Source organism: Xenopus laevis, chromosome 1L (genome assembly GCF_017654675.1).
Source record: "Xenopus laevis strain J_2021 chromosome 1L, Xenopus_laevis_v10.1, whole genome shotgun sequence".
NCBI classification, from domain to species: domain Eukaryota; kingdom Metazoa; phylum Chordata; class Amphibia; order Anura; family Pipidae; genus Xenopus; species Xenopus laevis.
The window spans coordinates 129,366,008-129,384,567 of NC_054371.1; the positions used below are offsets into that span (position 1 = coordinate 129,366,008).

The 18,560-nt window shown below is 42.1% G+C and overlaps 1 protein-coding gene across 4 annotated transcripts in view; it reads right to left on the reverse strand.

Annotated features, from left to right (window-relative positions):
- The window catches only part of LOC108695376 (sodium/potassium/calcium exchanger 2), a 130,418-nt gene extending 112,304 nt beyond the window's left edge, over positions 1–18,114 (reverse strand). Inside the window, exons 1-3 of one of the 4 annotated variants that reach the window (XM_041563630.1) lie at positions 17,833–18,114; positions 16,617–16,749; positions 125–1,208 (exon numbers count right to left, since the gene is read on the reverse strand). In XM_041563630.1, the coding sequence (XP_041419564.1) occupies positions 125–1,063 (939 nt within the window). In that variant the 5' untranslated portion in view covers positions 1,064–1,208; positions 16,617–16,749; positions 17,833–18,114. Of the gene's footprint in view, positions 1–124; positions 1,209–16,616; positions 16,956–17,832 lie in introns of those variants that run through there. The other 3 variants (XM_041563625.1, XM_041563637.1, XM_018223854.2) reach the window with 3 other exon arrangements.
- Positions 18,115–18,560: the final 446 nt, after the last annotated feature.

Consider the following 18,560-nt stretch of genomic DNA (forward strand, 5'->3'; position numbering starts at 1 on the left):
TCAATCAAATGCTTTCGAATTCATGGTACTTTATGTGTGCCAAGTTGACCAATATGGTCTGCCGCATCTGTAAATGTCTGAAATAAATCATGTAGTAAAATGTACATCTTCAAAAGCAACCAACCTTTCCGTCGGTATTGGCTGATGGTACCTTAACAACTTTGTTCCTGTTGAGTTTCCTCTTCACCCAGTTTTCTACTTGGACATTGTACTTCATGAAGGTAACATACATTAAATAGGTGACCAGCAGCAACAGACTTTCCCACCACTGGATAAAATTGTCCAAGAAAAATGTTATGAGCATAATCAAGCCCACAATATAAAATGACACATCTCGAAAAAGTGGCCACCATGTCAGGTTTAGTATCTCCTTGGAGAATAAAGCACACATACCAATGACAAAGAGGATATTGAACACTGCTGATCCAACTATGGTCCCAATTCCAACATTGCTATGAGAAATAAATACTCCTATTAATGATGTGAATAACTCAGGGGCAGAGCCACCAGCAGCCATAAAAGTTGCTCCAGCCACATCATCAGAAATACCCAGTTTTTCAGTGATTACCGTTAAAGAAGGAACAAAGAATTCATCGCAGACTACAGCTAGAGCTATAAACATATAAATCATCCCAAATATATGGAGGATAACAGCACCCTTCTGTCTTTCTTCCAGAGAAAAAAGATCTTCTGGGTATTCTCCTTTGGATGCATGGCCTTCAGTTTCATTGTCTTTAGTTTTCTGTGCCATGGAATCCCCCGAACCAGGGGTGTCATTTTGGATTTGCTCGGGAAAGTCCATCAGAGTTCGCAGATACCTTCGTGGCAGAGATTGGATTTCTGTAACAGTGGCTACATCATTTCTATAATTGTCTTTACTAAAAAAGGCAACAATTGTAAATGAAAGAGTGCTAATGGCTGTTATGCTAATAAGAAGACCCAGTATTCGAATAAGTCTCAGTTTCTTGTGGATAAAGGGATGCTTTTGACTATAACCAGACCATGATTTTCTTAAACAGCAGCTTTCAAGGATAGCCCCAGCAGAGTTTTTATGAAGATTCATCTTGTAATCTCCAAGAAAGGTTCAGGGGTTTTTATGAAGTCAGACCAAATATACGGGCATGCTTTGTAAGTCCTTGGTTTGTGTTAACAGCTTTAAAAATACTTCAGATGTATAGCTTTCAATAGTAGAATCCTCTTCATTCAGGCTTAAGTAAAGAAAAGAAAAAGAAGAAAAAAAAAAAGATAAGTTCAATTCATATTTCATAGAACACAATAAAGAGCAAAACTAAACATTATAACCTAAACACTTTTATTCCATATAGCGTACCTGGGAATGCATGACAATGCGTAAAGTCAATTCATAGCCCTGTGTTAAAGGGGCAGTACAGGTATGGGATCCATTATACAGAAACCTGTTATCCAGAAAATTCCGAATTATGGGATGCCCATCTGCCATAGACTCAATTTTAGCCAAATAATCCAATTTTTTACGGTTTCCTTTTTATTTATAATAATAAAACAGTACCTTGTACTTGATCCAAACTAAGATATAATTAATCCTTACTGGTAGCAAAACCAGCTCATTAGGTTTATTTACTGTTTAAATAAATATTTAGTAGACATAAGGTATGAAGATCCAAATTACAGAAAGATTCGTTATCTGGAAAAAGCCAGGTCCCAAGCATTCTGGATAACAGGTCCCATACCTGTATATACTGTACCACAACATTAGTTCAGTAAATTGAGTTTGTACAGCAAGTAATTTTTGCATATTGCTTTCATTAAGAAATATCTATAATAAACATTTACAAGAGAGCTTCATTCAAATGAGAACATCTTTACTCATTTTTGCATGGGCAATTTTGTCACCAATCACAGTAGACTTTGAGGAAAACTAATTTTTCTCCCCAGGAAATATACAGGAAAGGGTAAGAAGATGGAAATATATTTTACCAACTTTTAGTAAATCTTCTCTATACTATGCAGTCGGCTCCTTTACTTACTGTTAATGCTTATTCCTAGTATTAAGGCTGGAGCATTCGTGTATATAATAAACTCAGGCTACCATTATATGACTCGTGTTCCCTTCAAGGGCTTAACCACATAAAATATTTGTCACTGAGCTACTTACATTTTGTGGGGGGGGGCAAATTACACTAGTATAATTAGACCATGTTCAAAACAACACAAACAAATTCAACATGTAGCCATAGGTGTAGAATTAAGCTTTAGGGAGGCGTATCTTCCAGAACGAATTCAACATGTAGGCATAGGTGTAGAATTAAGCTTTAGGGAGGCGTAGTTTCCAGAAAATGAGACATGCTGATATATAATTATAAATTCTCCACTGGAAACCTTTTATGGTAACCTTCCTAAATAAAAATGTCACCCTCCTCTGCTGCTGGTAGCTCATGTGTTAGCCTCAGGGTTTCAGGATCTTCTTTTCACTGTCTGATTTCAAAGCTTTCATTATGCTGACATGTCATTTTAAAGGCAGTCTAGCAGAGAGATACATTTGGTATATCTGAATTAAGTTTGAGATGCCATGATTATAGCAATGATTGCAATATATACCATATATTTCTTCGGTGATTAAAAAAAGCTTCCTGTCTCTTCTCACCTGTTATTGAGATATTTACACCACACTGAGCTTCATTAGCCCCACTGGCTATATCGTGTCTGCAGGCCTTACTGAAGTTCTGATTGTCACGATCGCCGCCCGGAGCAGGTCCAGGAGCTCCGGGCGGCGCGTCCTTCCCTGCCGGCGTCGCTTCCAAAATGGCGGCGCCCATGGCCGCCACGTGGGTAGCGGCGCCGGCGCGATGACGTCAGTGCGTCGACGTCGGCGCAAGGACGCCGATGACGTCAGAATGGCGCCAAATTCAAATATAAAAGCCTTACCAAGACGCCAGAATGGCGCCCAAGTATAGGATTCATTCCTGCGAAGTTTCCTGGGTTTCCTGTCTGCTTTGTTGAAGATATATCTTGTTCCTGTTAGTTGCTGACCTCTTGCCTGGACTTTTGGACTTTGCTAATATTCTGCCTGCCTTTGAACTTTTGCCTGGATCCTGACTACTCTTTTGATTAACCCTTTTGACACCGCGACCTTGCTCCCTCAAGAGGGCTTCCTCCTCGATCCCGACTACCTCCCTGGAGGGACCTCCCGGCTCCCTGACATTATACTTGGGCCATGGATCCCACTGAGGAAGCTCAGCCAGATTTCGGCACGGCCTTTCGAGGTCTGCATACCCGCATGGAGGCGTACGAAGCTCGGCAAAATTACGTCGGACGCACACTGGAGTCGATCTTGGAAAAGTTATCCATGCTCACGCCGACTACTCCAACGCCGACAACGCCCACGCTAGCTGCTGCTGATATGGCTACACAATCCTGCACTTCTGGTCCGCGAATTCCTGCACCGCCTCTCTACAGTGACGACCCTCAAGCCTGTCGTGGTTTTGTGAACCAGTGCCAGATTCGGTTCGCCCTGCAACCTGCGGAATTTAACTCTGAACGAGCAAAGGTTGGTTTCGTAATTACTCGTTTGGCGGGGAAAGCGCTCGAGTGGGCATCTCCGCACTGGGAGAAGGAGTCTCCCTTAATTGACGATTCCAAAGCCTTCCTTCATGAATTCCGGACGGTGTTCGACGCTCCTGGTCGGGTGGCGACCGCTGCTTCTCGTCTGTTCCAGATCCGCCAGGGAAATCGCAGTGTTGCGGAATATGCCATTGAATTCCGTACCCTCGCTGCAGAGACTTGCTGGAACAATGATGCCTATCATGCTGCCTTCTACAATGGTCTCTCTATCCGCCTCAAGGATGACCTGGTCTCCCGTGAATTACCCACGCAGGTTGAAGACCTCATTGCTTTGTCTGTCATGGTGGACACTCGTCAGAGAGAACATCAAGCTGATAGGGACAGAGTCAAGAAATTTCAATCCATGTTGGCTCCTCGCTTTCAAAGACCTCTATTACCTCCTACCTCCCAGCAGCCTTCTGTTATTCCTCCGGAGGAACCTATGCAAATCGGAAGAGCTCGTCTCTCTGAACAGGAGAAACTCCGGAGACGTACGGCTGGACTTTGTCTCTACTGTGGGGGTCAATCTCACTTTGCCAACTCCTATCCTGTGAAGCCTCAGAGTTCTCCTCTTCAAGGTAACCTTGCAAAGACCCATGTAGGGGGTGTTACTCCCAAGTCACAAGAGAACTCTCATAGGTTTCTTCTGCCTTTACAGATCCGTCTGTCCTCTAAGACCATTGTTGGCTCTGCTTTTATTGACTCTGGAGCTGCCGGCAATTTCATGGACGCTCTCTTTGCCAAGCACATGAATGTTCCCCTGTTTCCATTGACTCCTCCACTTCGTGTAACCGCCATTGATGATCGACCCCTTGAATCCGAGTTTATCTCTATGACGACTGGGGAATTGCCTGTACAGGTTGGGACTTTACACAAAGAAAAGTTATCGTTCCTGATTATTTCCTGTCCTTCTGTTCCAGTCGTCTTGGGGCTTCCTTGGTTACGCCTGCACAACCCTATTATTGATTGGTCCTCGGGGCAGGTTTCCCGTTGGAGTCCTTACTGTCTACAGCACTGCCTTCCTGCTGAACCCATCCAGAGGGTGAATATTTCTTCGTCAGATTTGAAGACGCTTCCCTCCTTCTACAAGGAGTTCGCTGATGTCTTCTGTAAAAAGTCTGCAGAATTTCTCCCTCCTCATCATCTCTACGATTGTCCAGTTGATCTCCTGCCTGGAACCATGCCTCCTAGAGGTCGCACTTATCCTCTCTCCCCAGCAGAGACCTCTGCCATGAAAGAGTATATTCAAGAAAATCTACAGCGGGAGTTTATTCGCCCTTCCACTTCTCCTGCAGGGGCTGGATTCTTCTTCGTGGAGAAGAAGGATGGAGGCCTACGTCCTTGTATTGACTACCGGGGTCTAAACAAAATCACTGTTAAGAACCGGTATCCCTTACCTCTGATCGCTGAACTTTTCGATCAACTGAAGGGGGCTAAAATCTTCTCTAAGTTGGATCTCCGTGGGGCGTACAACCTTATCCGCATCCGGGAAGGTGACGAATGGAAGACAGCATTCAACACTCGTGATGGGTACTATGAGTACCTCGTAATGCCCTTTGGTCTCTGCAATGCCCCCGCTGTCTTTCAGGAATTCGTGAACGACATTTTCCGGGATCTCTTGGGGAAGTTTGTGGTCGTATACTTAGACGACATCCTGATTTTCTCCAAGGACCTTGCAAGCCATCGCTCCCAGGTGAAGGAAGTACTCTCTCGTTTGAGGAAGAACTCTCTCTTTGCCAAGTTGGAGAAATGTGTATTTGAAGTGTCCAAGATTCCTTTTCTGGGCTATATCATCTCTCCAGAGGGTTTCGAGATGGATCCCGTTAAAGTGTCCGCAATCCAAGAGTGGCCCCTTCCGCTGAGCACCAAGGCGATCCAGAGATTCATTGGTTTTGCCAATTACTACCGGCAATTCATTAAGGGGTTCTCTTCTTGTATAGCTCCTATCCTGGCCCTCATCCGAAAAGGGGGTAAACCCAGTTCCTGGCCTCCATCTGCCATTGAAGCCTTTCAATCTCTGAAGGATGCCTTCACTTCCGCTTCGGTTCTCCGCCATCCTGATCCGGGGTTACCTTTCTTCATTGAGGTGGATGCTTCTGAAGTTGGAGCTGGAGCTATCTTGTCCCAAAGGCATCCCTCTGATGGAAAGCTGCACCCGTGTGCATATTTCTCTAAGAAGTTCTCTCCTGCTGAACATAACTATGATGTAGGAAATCGAGAACTCCTGGCTGTCAAGCTCGCCTTAGAAGAGTGGCGTCATCTCCTTGAAGGTTCTTTGATTCCAGTCACGATTTACACCGATCATAAGAATCTCGAATTCATTCAGTCTCTCAAGAGGCTGAATCCCAGACAGGCAAGGTGGTCTCTCTTCTTTTCTCGATTCAACTTTATCTTGACTTATCGCCCTGGCTCCAAGAATCGGAAGGCTGATGCTCTGTCGCGAAGTTTCTCTCCGGTGGATTGTTCTCCTGAAAGACAAGAGCCAATTATTCCTCCTGTCAAGATCATCGCTTCATTGTACCCTCAGTTTGCTGATCAAATCCTGGCTGGTCAATCTTCTGCTCCTCCTGATACCCCCATCGGAATGGCTTTTGTACCTGAGCTTCGTCTGCCTATCCTGCAACAGACTCATAGTTCCAAACAAGCGGGACATCCTGGTCCTGTTAAAACTCTTGAACTTTTACGGCGTCTAGTCTGGTGGCCGACAATCCGTAAAGATGTTAAAGACTTTGTTTCTGCCTGTACTGTTTGTGCCACTTCCAAGTCCAGCCATTCTCGCCACAGTGGGTTACTACAGCCGTTGCCTGTTCCCTCTCGTCCTTGGACGCATTTGGCAATGGACTTCATTGTTGAACTTCCTCCCTCTAGTGGGAACACCGTGATCTGGGTTGTCATTGACCGCTTCAGCAAGATGGCCCACTTCATCCCTCTATGGAAGCTTCCATCTGCAGTGGAGTTGTCACAGTTGTTCATCCAGTTCATTTTCCGCCTGCATGGCTTCCCGGCCGAGATCGTTTCTGACAGAGAGTCCCAATTCACGGCAAAGTTCTGGCGTTCCCTGTGCAAAGATCTGGGTATTAATCTTCAGTTCTCCTCAGCTTATCATCCCCAGACAAATGGAGCGGCTGAGCGAGTGAACCAAGCCTTGGAACAGTTCTTGAGGAACCACGTTTCCCTTTGTCAAGATGATTGGTCTGATCTCCTCCCGTGGGCAGAATTTGCTCATAACAATGCCTGCCACACTTCCACTGGAAGGTCCCCATTTATGTCGGTGTATGGTCAACATCCTCAAGCCTTCCCACAAGATTTTGTGTTGTCTGATGTTCCGGCCGCTGATGACCATGCAGCCCATATGTCTGCTGTTTGGGCTGCAACCAAGTCAAACCTGGAGAAGAGTGCTCTGGTTCATAAGACGTTTGCAGATCGTAGACGTAGACCCTCTCCTCCCTACAAGGTCGGTGATAAAGTTTGGTTGTCTTCCAGGAACATTCGGTTGAAGGTACCATCTCCTAAATTGGGTCCGAGGTTCGTAGGTCCATTCTCCATCTCGGAGGTGATCAATCCTGTGGCTGTCAGACTTCAGCTTCCCCCTGAGATGCGAATTCCCAACGTGTTTCATGTCTCCTTGGTGAAACCCGCTACCTCCAACCGCTTTTCCGTTGTCCAGCCTCCCCCTCCTACTATCTCTGTGGATGGTCAACAAGAATATGAGGTGGAGAAGATCCTTGACTCCAGAATCTCCAGGGGCTCTCTTCAGTACCTCATCAAGTGGAAAGGCTTTGGACCTGAAGAATGCTCCTAGGAAGGACGCTCTGATGTCCATGCTCCTCGTCTGGTGAGGGAGTTCCACTCCAAATTTCCCCAGAAGCCTTCTCCACTACTGTGTTGCAGCGGAAACCCGGCAATGGTGGACTTGGTGTTCCAAACATTTCGCTATATTACAAGGCGGCGCAAATTGGGCAATTGGTTAAATGGCAGCTCACTCCCTCTTCAACTGTCTGGGTCGAAATGGAATCGTTGGATTGTCATCCAGTTTCAACAGTTAATTTGCTTTGGTCGGATCGTAAGGCTCGAATTCTATACCCGAATTCTAATTTGATTGTTCGCCATTCTCTACAAATTTGGGACTCTTGTAAGTTTCATTATTCACTTAGCAAACCTGGTTCTCTTATGCAAACAATAGTGGGCAACCCCTCATTTTCTCCTGGATTGCAATCCCGAGCTTTTGAAAAATGGACACAGCATCATCTGGTCTCTATTGGATCCCTTTTGAGCACGACTAATATGAAATCTTTTCAGATTTTTCAGTATACTTATGATTTCACGGAGGCAGATCGGTATGCTTATACCCAGGTTCGGCACTTTGTGCAGTCCACGATACAGAATATGGCTTCTCGGGATCTAACGGTGTTTGAAACCATTTGTCATAATTGTCCGCTGGCCAAAGGGATGATTTCTCTACTTTATACTCAATTGCTGGGGGTTACTCTTGCTTCACAACCTGCGTACTGTGCTGCTTGGGAACGTGACTTGTTGGTTCCGTTACAAGGGGATGGCTGGAATAAAATTTGGGCATCCACCAAAGGAGTTTCTGAAAATGTGGCGACTAAGGAGCTCTCTTATAAACTTCTTACTAGATGGTACATGACCCCACAAAGGAAGCACAAAATTTCTGCTGTACACTCCCCTTTGTGTTTTAGGGGTTGTCCTGATGTTGGTACTTTGGTTCATGTTTGGTGGGATTGCCCTATTGCACAAGCTCACTGGATTAAGGTACATTTGTTGTTACAAGAGCTGTTTTCCGTTTCATTTCCACTGAACCCCTGGGAGCTCTTACATAATCATCCAATCACAGCTTTGAAGAAACGGTCCAGGCAGTTAACTAAGCATGTCCTTTCGGCTGCTAAATGGAGTTTGGCTATTAGTTGGTTGTCCCCAGTCATAGCATGGCAACAGACCTTGCGGAAAATACAGGCTATCTATGTCATGGAACAGCTTTCAGCTCGTGTTCAGGGAACCTTGGATGGCTTTTTCGGAAATTTGGGCTCCGTGGATTAGCTATGTGGCAACTGCACAGCTCCTTTTATAGCATTGTCTCTATAATGGATCTTTGAAAGATATTCTGTGTACATCCCTGTGTTTATTGTTACATGTGTGGGGGACCCTATTCTCTGAACTCTTTCCTTCTTTCTTTCTTTTCCTCTCTTATCTGTTTTATTTATTTATTTATTTATTTTTTTTTCTATTCTTCAATAATTGGAGATTGTGTGGCATTGTTTCACTTTGCGATTATTTTGTGATAACTTAAGCTCTTAATATTGTATTGCATGCAATGTTTATGTGGCTTTATGTGGAATGCTGTCCACTATGTGATTGCGTATTATTTTGTTTTGTTTTCTTTTCGTTTTGTGAAACTAATAAAAAAATTTTGAGTGCAAATTTCCCCAGAAGCCAAGTCCTGGTGGTCCGGAGGCCCCCCGTGAGGGGGGGGGTACTGTCACGATCGCCGCCCGGAGCAGGTCCAGGAGCTCCGGGCGGCGCATCCTTCCCTGCCGGCGTCGCTTCCAAAATGGCGGCGCCCATGGCCGCCACGTGGGTAGCGGCGCCGGCGCGATGACGTCAGCGCGTCGACGTCGGCGCAAGGACGCCGATGACGTCGGAATGGCGCCAAATTCAAATATAAAAGCCTTACCAAGACGCCAGAATGGCGCCCAAGTATAGGATTCATTCCTGCGAAGTTTCCTGGGTTTCCTGTCTGCTTTGTTGAAGATATATCTTGTTCCTGTTAGTTGCTGACCTCTTGCCTGGACTTTTGGACTTTGCTAATATTCTGCCTGCCTTTGAACTCTTGCCTGGATCCTGACTACTCTTTTTATTAACCCTTTTGACACCGCGACCTTGCTCCCTCAAGAGGGCTTCCTCCTCGATCCCGACTACCTCCCTGGAGGGACCTCCCGGCTCCCTGACACTGATAAAATGCATTTTTAGATATTTTTGTCACAGTCTAGAGAACTATTGGAAATTTCCATCCCAGCTATGGGAACATCATTAATTAGATGCTGTTACATTTTGCTACGTGCAGCTTTTTCCAGAACACATACTGTATACTGCCTATTTTAGAAATGCAGACAGACTAAGTGAAAATACACTATTTTCAGTTCAACAGGGGCACTACTACACACTAATTACAGGGCAGTAAAAAACCTACTGCATTTCTCTGCCCATTCGTTTAAGGGGCTAGATTTATCAACATGTGAATTTAGAGCTTAATAAATAAAACTCACCCACTTTCTATTCATTGCTATGGGATTTTTAAAGCCATATTTATCAAATAGTGAGTTCTAACTTTCACCTGATAAATACAAAAATCCCATAGGAATGAAATGAACGTGGGTGAGTTTTTATTTATTAAGCTCTATTTTATAAACCTACCCCATCTGTATCCTGTACAAAAGGTTGGTTTGTTTCATCCCTTAGAACAGCAAGTCTTTTATTTTATATGTACTGTATCTGCTTTACTGTGGATTGTGAAGTGACTGCATAGGCTGGCATTCATAACAAAAAAAAAAGTAAAGGTGCACATGGATAGGCATTCTGGAAATGGGAACACAGAGAAAGCTTAGCTGAATCAATAGAGAACATTCTGGCACTGTTTTGTTATGGCTTTTCAGAAATCCCTACAATGTAGCCAGTGAAGTAAAAAAACAGCCTATACACTAACTAGTATATTCAAGGAAACACAAGCATTCATAACTAATTAACTAGATAAATACAAGCTTGATATTCAGTACTGTATGTGTATAACGCCACCTATAATGAACCATACAGCACTTTTTAGAGGCAGATCTTGAGAATGTTCAAAATAAGGCATAAGTTAAACTTTTATAGACCATAGATATCTTATGACATCCAAAAATGTAAGATTAATGTCTAACCTTATACAAAAAAAAGTATAGTCACTTCTATATATATATATATATATATATATATATATATATATATATATATATATTTTTTTTTTTTTTTTTAAATTGAATTATTTAATGAAACTGGACTCTATGGGAAATAATTTGCAGCTTTCCAGATAACGCATACCATATCTGTATCTACAGGGTCGGCTGGGCCGGGGGGACACCGGGAAAAATCGCGGTGGGCCTCGATCCTCATTTTCATTGTTCAATACCACAATTCCTTTTTAATGAACTGCATTAGGGAAAAAATATTTTGCACAAATGCTTTGCTAAAGGTGAGCTGCTCAGTTCCAATATGAGGTGACACACCAGTTATAACCCTACTGTAAGTCCGAGCTCAAGATTCAAATACTCAGTGTAATATTTCTCAGGTATGGTGTAAGCAGCACTCACCCTGGTGGTCCAGTGGGCAGGCGGGGACGCCCGCCAAGTGGTGCTTCCTCTTTGGCTGTCTGCAATTCTCTGCCTTAGTTTTCTGTGCGCAATGACGCTGGCGTAATTGCGCAATGGTGCAAAATTTAAATGGTATTTAAGGGGACTTTGGAGCTTTGATCCATGCCCGTTCTACTTGGTAGTTTCCTGGGTGCGGTTTCCTGTTTATTCTGTATCTGAATCTTTTGTTTGACTCCTGCCTGCCTGACTACTCTGACTTCTGTGATCCCGACCCATGCCTGTTATCCGACTCCGTTATCTGACCCGTGCCTGTCTGACCATTCTGATTGATCATCCGGTTTTGACCCTTGCCTGTCTGACTTTGACTTGAACTCAGCCTGAGCTGACCTCTGTCTCTCTGACCACACTTTTGCCTACCCTTTGTACCATAACCCTCTGCCCGAAGACTTTGCTAAACGATCATTCCCCTCTGCTCGTCCAGAACCCTCGCTTGGCTCCTCTCTTTATAAGACCTGGCGGCATCCAATTAGCCGAGGACTCCTCCCGAGGTGAAAGGCGGCTGTTAAAGGCAGAAACAAGAGCCTAAACCAGGGAGCCTAGCATTTGTTCTGGATTTTGGGTGCCGTTCGTGAAATATGGGCATACTCTGTTTAATACTTTCTGAATTTTTCACGTTTGATCAGTATATTTTCATTTTTCATGCTTGCACAGTATAATTTTTTTTTCAAATTCGTTTTTATTGAGTTTTAATTTATGTTTTGTTCAGTGTCATTGTCAAGAATAATTAAACAAAACAGAAAAGAAATTAAATTTAGAACATTGCGATTTACAACATACTCAGCTGACTACATCTCTATGTTGACAAAGTGTTCATTTAGTTTGAGGTTATCTTTACATTTATTGCATAATACGAATACATTCCATACCTTTTTCATATTTGTGTGTATAGACAACTTAGGGGCCGATTCATCAATAGTCGAATATCGAGGGTTAATTAACCCTCGATATTCGACTGGGAACTAAAATCGTTCGACTTCGAATATCGAAGTCGAACGATTTTGCGCAAATCCTGTGATCGATCGATCGAAGGATTTCAAAGGATTTGAATCCAACGATCGAAGGAAAATCCTTCGATCAAAAAATCACAGGCAAGCCTATGGGGACCTTCCCCATAGGCTAACATTGACTTCGGTAGGTTTTATCTACCGAAGTAGGTGGTCGAAGTATTTTTTAAAGAGCCAGTACTTCGATTATCGAATGGTCGAATAGTCGAACGATTTTTACTTCGAATCGTTCGACTTCGAACGAATTTAACCAATTCGATGGTCGAAGTACCCAAAAAATACTTCGAAATTCGAAGTTTTTTACATTCGAATTCTTCACTCGAATTTTGTAAATCTGCCCCTAAGTGTCATGCTTAAAGGGATACTGTCATGGGAAAAAAAATTTTTTCAAAATTAATCAGTTACTAGTGCTGCTCCAGCAGAATTCTGCACTGAAATCCATGTCTCAAAAGAGCAAACAGATTTTTTTATATTCAATTTTGAAATCTGTCATGGGGCTAGACATTTTGTCATTTTCCCAGCTGCCCCTGGTCACGTGACTTGTGCCTGCGTTTAGGAGAGAAATGCTTTCTGGCAGGCTGCTGTTTTTCCTTCTCAGTGTAACTGAATGTGTCTCAGTGAGACATGGGTTTGTACTATTGAGTGTTGTTCTTTGATCTTAGATCACATGACTTGGGGCAGCTGGGAAATTGACAATATGTCTAGCCCCATGTCAGACTTCAAAATTGAATATAAAAAAATCTGTTTGCTCTTTTGAGAAATGAATTTCAGTGCAGAATTCTGCTGGAGCAGCACTATTATCTGATTCATTTTGAAATATTTTTTTTCCCATGACAGTATCCCTTCAACTAATAAACAATTTGCCCTGTCAATTGCAAGTTTTGTTGTTCCTTTGTGGGGTTGAGGTGTGGGTGGGGGAGAGATCCGTGGTTCTAGTGTGTCATGGATCAGCAATGATTGACTTTATCAAACTTTTTTGGGCATCATCTTCCCATATATGTTATTTGGTAAAGTGGTATTGAGCTATTAACAGTTCTATCTATTGTTTTTTCTTAGGGGAACGTCCAGATTTCCAGTTGAGGGCAATCCACCTTTTGGCCTGTATAAATAGAAAGCATAGCAAGGCTCTTTCTGCCACTGTGGGGGCAGTTTCTGCCACTTGGTTCAATAGGAGTATCATTGGGTCTAAGGGTTTTATGATGGCTAGGAGTCGACTAATTTCCTCTATTACCTTAGACCAGAACCTACGGATGTTCGGACATTCCCATGCCATATGAAAATAGTTGGCCGGGGAGAAAGCACATTTCGGACAGATATCAGGGATAATGGGATTAATCATATGAATTGTATAATTTTGTCTTTTGCACTTATCAACACTGCCATGTGAAATTCTAGAATATCCTTTCAAATTTGTGGGGTAAGCTGAGGGATGTCCGCTAACCATTTGATGTATAATTTTTGTAGGATAGGCTCCCAAGGTACTTACTTTTATATTTGGCCCATGATTGAGTATCAGGGATTGTCTGCATTTGGGGTAGTGGAGGATTGTGCCATAGTGGTATGCAGCCAGAATGTTCATTTCTTTTTTAGAGAAGTATTGCAGAGCTATCTTCAAGAGTTGCACTATATTTTTCATGAGAGGGGTTGTGGAATTAAGGCCTTTGGTGCCACTATATAATGAGCATTTAATGCTTCATAGGAGCCTGTGAGCTGTGCTTCTAGAGTAGTGGCAGCGTTGTGTGTAGTTGGTGCATACCACCACCAGGCATTTGCTAAGTAGTATAAGAATAGGTTTGGGGCAGCTAATCCACCCATATGAGCAGGGTGTTGTAGTGTTGTTAGTGCTGTTCTAGGCAATGAGTAGTCTCAGTAAAAGGAGGGGATCAATGACTTGAGTGTTTGCTCAATATAATTTAAGGATAACTATTATTTAATGTCTATAAAGAGCAGAGGTAAAAAAGTGAGGATTTGCTTTTAGTATGCATTATGGATGCCTTTCCTAAGAGCAGGAAAAAAGGATGTGTTGCGTTGCACTGGGTTGAGCTAAATAAAACTTTAAAAACCCGCCTTTTTCTTTATATGGTGCATTATGTTAATCTGTTCATTTGTCTCTTATTAAAAGTGCTAACCAAACAATAGGTAATGCAGCCTATGGCAGCATCTGACTGGGGCAGGGTTGCGAAACCAAGGAACCTCCTTGCAGCCAACAGGACCCCCCCCCCCAATGTCCACCTCCCATGCGCCCCGTTATGTTGACATTGCATCCTCTACTTAACTCTGGCAGCCAATGTGGGGGGGGAGCTGATCTGGACCTGGGGCCCACCAGTCCCAACCTGGCCTCTGAACTAGACCAGTGGCCACTTGTTGAGGGGGCTCTACAATTTGCTTACAATACAGCCATAAATATGGGATGATGTGATTATTGGCCAAACATATTTTCAAACATGCTGTATAGAAATATGTTTGCTTCTAATGGCAATGTCAGTGGTGCAGAAGAATGCAGCACACTTTCCCTGCATTCAGTTGCACAAAAAATCCCATTCATGAAAGGTCACAAATGACACTGGAATCATTGGCAAAAAAATTCTGCATTGTGGGTAAAAAATTTTTGCCATTAATGGTTTTGGTAAATGCTACACCTAGAATAGTACTTGAGCAGTGACCTTTAGCTATCATATGGCCTTTGAATACTCGGTAATCTCTATTATTCTAATGTTTTGAGTGTGGCATGCTCCATGTATTATAATATGAATAGTGTGGAACAACTCTGTCTAATTTAAGGTTTGTTTTCTACTGTAGATGCGATTGTTTTTTCTACAATCTAGTATATATTTTCAAAATAAGTGTAAGAATTTGCTGTGTGCTTCAGAAAATATTCTTGGCCAGGGAACTTATTTGCTTATTGTCTAATTTAAGGTCTGTATATGCTTTTGTTCTGTGGCACAGTTGTAAAGCTTAGTATAAAGAAACGATGACTGTTGACTTGTAAGCACTCATAGAAAATGCAATATGATAAAATAGTTCACATTTTAATAAAAGTATTTTTTTTACCCTGTTATTAAGAACTCGGGTATTAAAACATGCAGTGTGTATGTAGCCCAGTATGGAGGAACACGTTATATGCATGCGATGAATTTATACAGAAAGTCTCTGCCAAACAGTCTGGGTGTTTTGCTGATCTCACGTGGACTTCGTGGAACACAGAATCAGTAAGCTACTTAAAGCCTGCAATCTGTTTAATCTTCTTCTGTTTAACTTTTAGCTTTCCATGAAGCTTCCCACCCAGCAGCGAAGGGTTGTATTTCACTACATCTACACTTTCTATCATTCCTTTCAGTCAAAGGAGGATCAGCCACAATGCCATTTCGTGTGATGCTCCTTGCAGTCCAGTTATTTGCAATGTTTTCAAAGGCAGCGGACCTGCAACCACTTAGAAACAATGCCTTCCCAAAATTTAAGTTAATTTGCATAAACTATACCAAGTCTAAAAATATTACATGTATGTATAGGATTAAATGATTATTAATGCACTCCAGGTCAGACTTTCAACAGGATTCAAGTACAGACAAATCCCAAGATACCTGCACATGTATAAGCACACAAATGTGGAGAATAATACAAATTTAATAATACCATCTGATATATTGGTAGGCTCCTCAAACAAAATTGTATATCCCTCTATGTACATTCAGTTCAATACTAGAAGCGTATGTAAAATGCCTTTGGAAGCAGATGGCTGATTATACCACTTGCATAACTATGCAGAATGCACTTTATATATTTATGTGTGTGTTAAATGATTAGATAGATAGATAGATAGATAGATAGATAGATAGATAGATAGATAGATGATAGATAGATAGATAGATAGATAGATAGATAGATAGATGATAGACAAATAGATAGATAGATAGATAGATAGATAGATGATAGATAGATAGATAGATAGATAGATAGATAGATAGATAGATAGATAGATAGATAGATGATAGACTTTCTTGAACCAGATCAAATGAAATGACAGCACCACACTTACTTTCCTTGTCACATTACAGTAAAGAATATTCAGAATCATTAATGTTAGATTCTAAAAATCATAACTGCTGATTAAACATTGCAAAAGGGGCAGCTAAATATGTTTTGTGCGTGAGTATGTGTGGTCTTAATACAATGTGTCTATGCTTGACAAAGGGGTTTTACTCCCCGAAACGTTGCATTGCACTCCGCTTTGAAATAAATTTTGAAGATTTCTTACAGTCCTGTGTGCCGTTGGAATTCCTTTGCTGGTCTTAATATCAAACATAAGGCTTTTTTCAGGCTGGCTGTGAAATAAACAACTGCTCCTTATACAATGTACACACATTTCAGCCTTTCAAGTTTCAAAGTAACCTTGATTTGCTCACACACTGCTGTGAATTACCGGTACTACCGAGTGAAGAATATACAGAATTATGACAAGCACTATTAACAGCTGGACTTTAAAAAATCAATTCACATAAGTAAGGCATTTGTATGAGTTCTTGATCCTAGAACGTGGTACCAAACATATCAATTACAAAAGAAGGGCAATGACAAAAAGAGCCATATGGCAAGGAATGAAGGCACTTACCCTCTGTTAACAGTTGTCCTCTTTTTCTAAGTCTAACTCAGGTTTGGAAAGTTATAGGGTTTCGATAGTATTCTGGGCTGTGCATATTCCACCATCCAAGCAGCTATTAGCGGGAGCTTCTGGGCTGGCTGCCCTGTTGCTTAGCATAGAAAGAGAGAGCAGCATCAGCAGCAGCAGTGTCATCCAGTTCTCTTATCCCTAGGCTGGAAATCACTATTTACTACCTCCCTCTGCCTCACCCTCTGCTCTGCATCACTTTTTCCATTTCTGAACCTGAATCCCGAGTCTGCCTTATTATCTACTGCCCACACTCCTCCCATTCCCCTTCACAGCATTCACTCCCGCCTCTCAGCACAGCTTTCAGTTAGGAATATACCATTAAGTCTTCTTGCAATCCATGTATTTCTCTTTAGAGAATAAACATACTTGTTGAGATTCTCCCTTAAGAGTATTCCGGCAATTAGTTAAAGTAAACAGAGTAGCATGTTACACGCACTTACTCGCTGACATTCACGCTTCAGCCAACATGTATATTGTCAGTATGTTGTATACCTTGATTTTGGGAGCACAAATATTCCTCTCAATTTGGTTTAAGGTAACCCAACATAACATGGCATAATGAAATGTAGGGACATGTAAATATATTTTTAGTATAGGAGCCCAAGGTCATAGATTTACTTTGAGGCATTTGCCAAGACTTGATCAAGACATACTCTACTAAACAGTGCAACAGAAAATATCTGAGGTTTATCAGTCAGAAGCAAAATGCTACTTGTTGCCAGTCAGATAAGTAACTATGTGTTACTTATCTGACTATATGTATATAATCCACAAGCATCTTTCCACTGGATATGTTTGTGGTTGTTAAATGAGCTCTGTCATTTAAACAAAGCATTAACATGCACCTTGGGGTATAGGTTGCCATGTTTAAACCAACATGCAAGGCAAGCAGTTCCAGAACCACTGACAGATAATCAATCAGCTTGGTTTCTATCTTTTATTCCTCCTTTGGAAAGAACAACTTGCAATGACAGGCTGTAGCTCTGGCAGCAAAACACAACAGGCTGGCTCATTTCTCGCTTATTCCCACGCTGACAAAACAAGCACATATGCCCTTGGGCAATAGATTATAAGTGTCATAATGCAAAGCTGTTCCCCTCTCCATCCCATTCCTGAAAATACGTCATGGCCGCATACCCACCTCTGTCATACTCACCGTGTCACCCTTTATCATGAGGGGAGGGAGAACCTAATTCTCAGCTGGGTTGCTCTCATGATATTCTCCTTTGCGAGAGGAATCAGTTCACTGCTGCCCCTGCTGCTTTTGTACAGGTCTGGCTTTGCGGTTCAGTGCAGAAAATTGGAAAGGACACACATTGGAATTCTTTTCCCCCCTTCTGTAAATCCCTGTTAAAGGCGAGCATATGTTATCCTTGGCCAGCTGCAGCACTGCTCTCAACCTGTGTCCCCTGCATTCTGGCTGCAAAAGCAAGCAAGCTGGATAAAAATGGAGTGGTTGCTATGGTGACACAGGCGGCATATTTGAATAAAGCTATACAGGATAAAGGAGCAAATTGACACATGTTAATTAAATGTGTATGTGCCGGAAAGGCCTGCTTGTTGATTTAATCATTGTTTTTTTTTTTTAAAGAACAATGTGTATACTGTACCAGATATATACATATATAATACACAAAAGCCATGAATATCCTGTAAATTATATCCTTATAAACGGTGAGTTCTGATGTCATCAGTTATAAACGGTGAGTTCTGATGTCATTTCTGTCACATGACTCATTGAAATTTGTGTATTATAATAAATAAAGTACCCCCAGTTGTAAAATATGAGGATATTAGAAGTTACCTTGGAGTTCCATGACCTGTATATGGTCATGAAACTCCTCGGTAACTTATAATATCCCTATATTTTACAAAAGGGGGTAC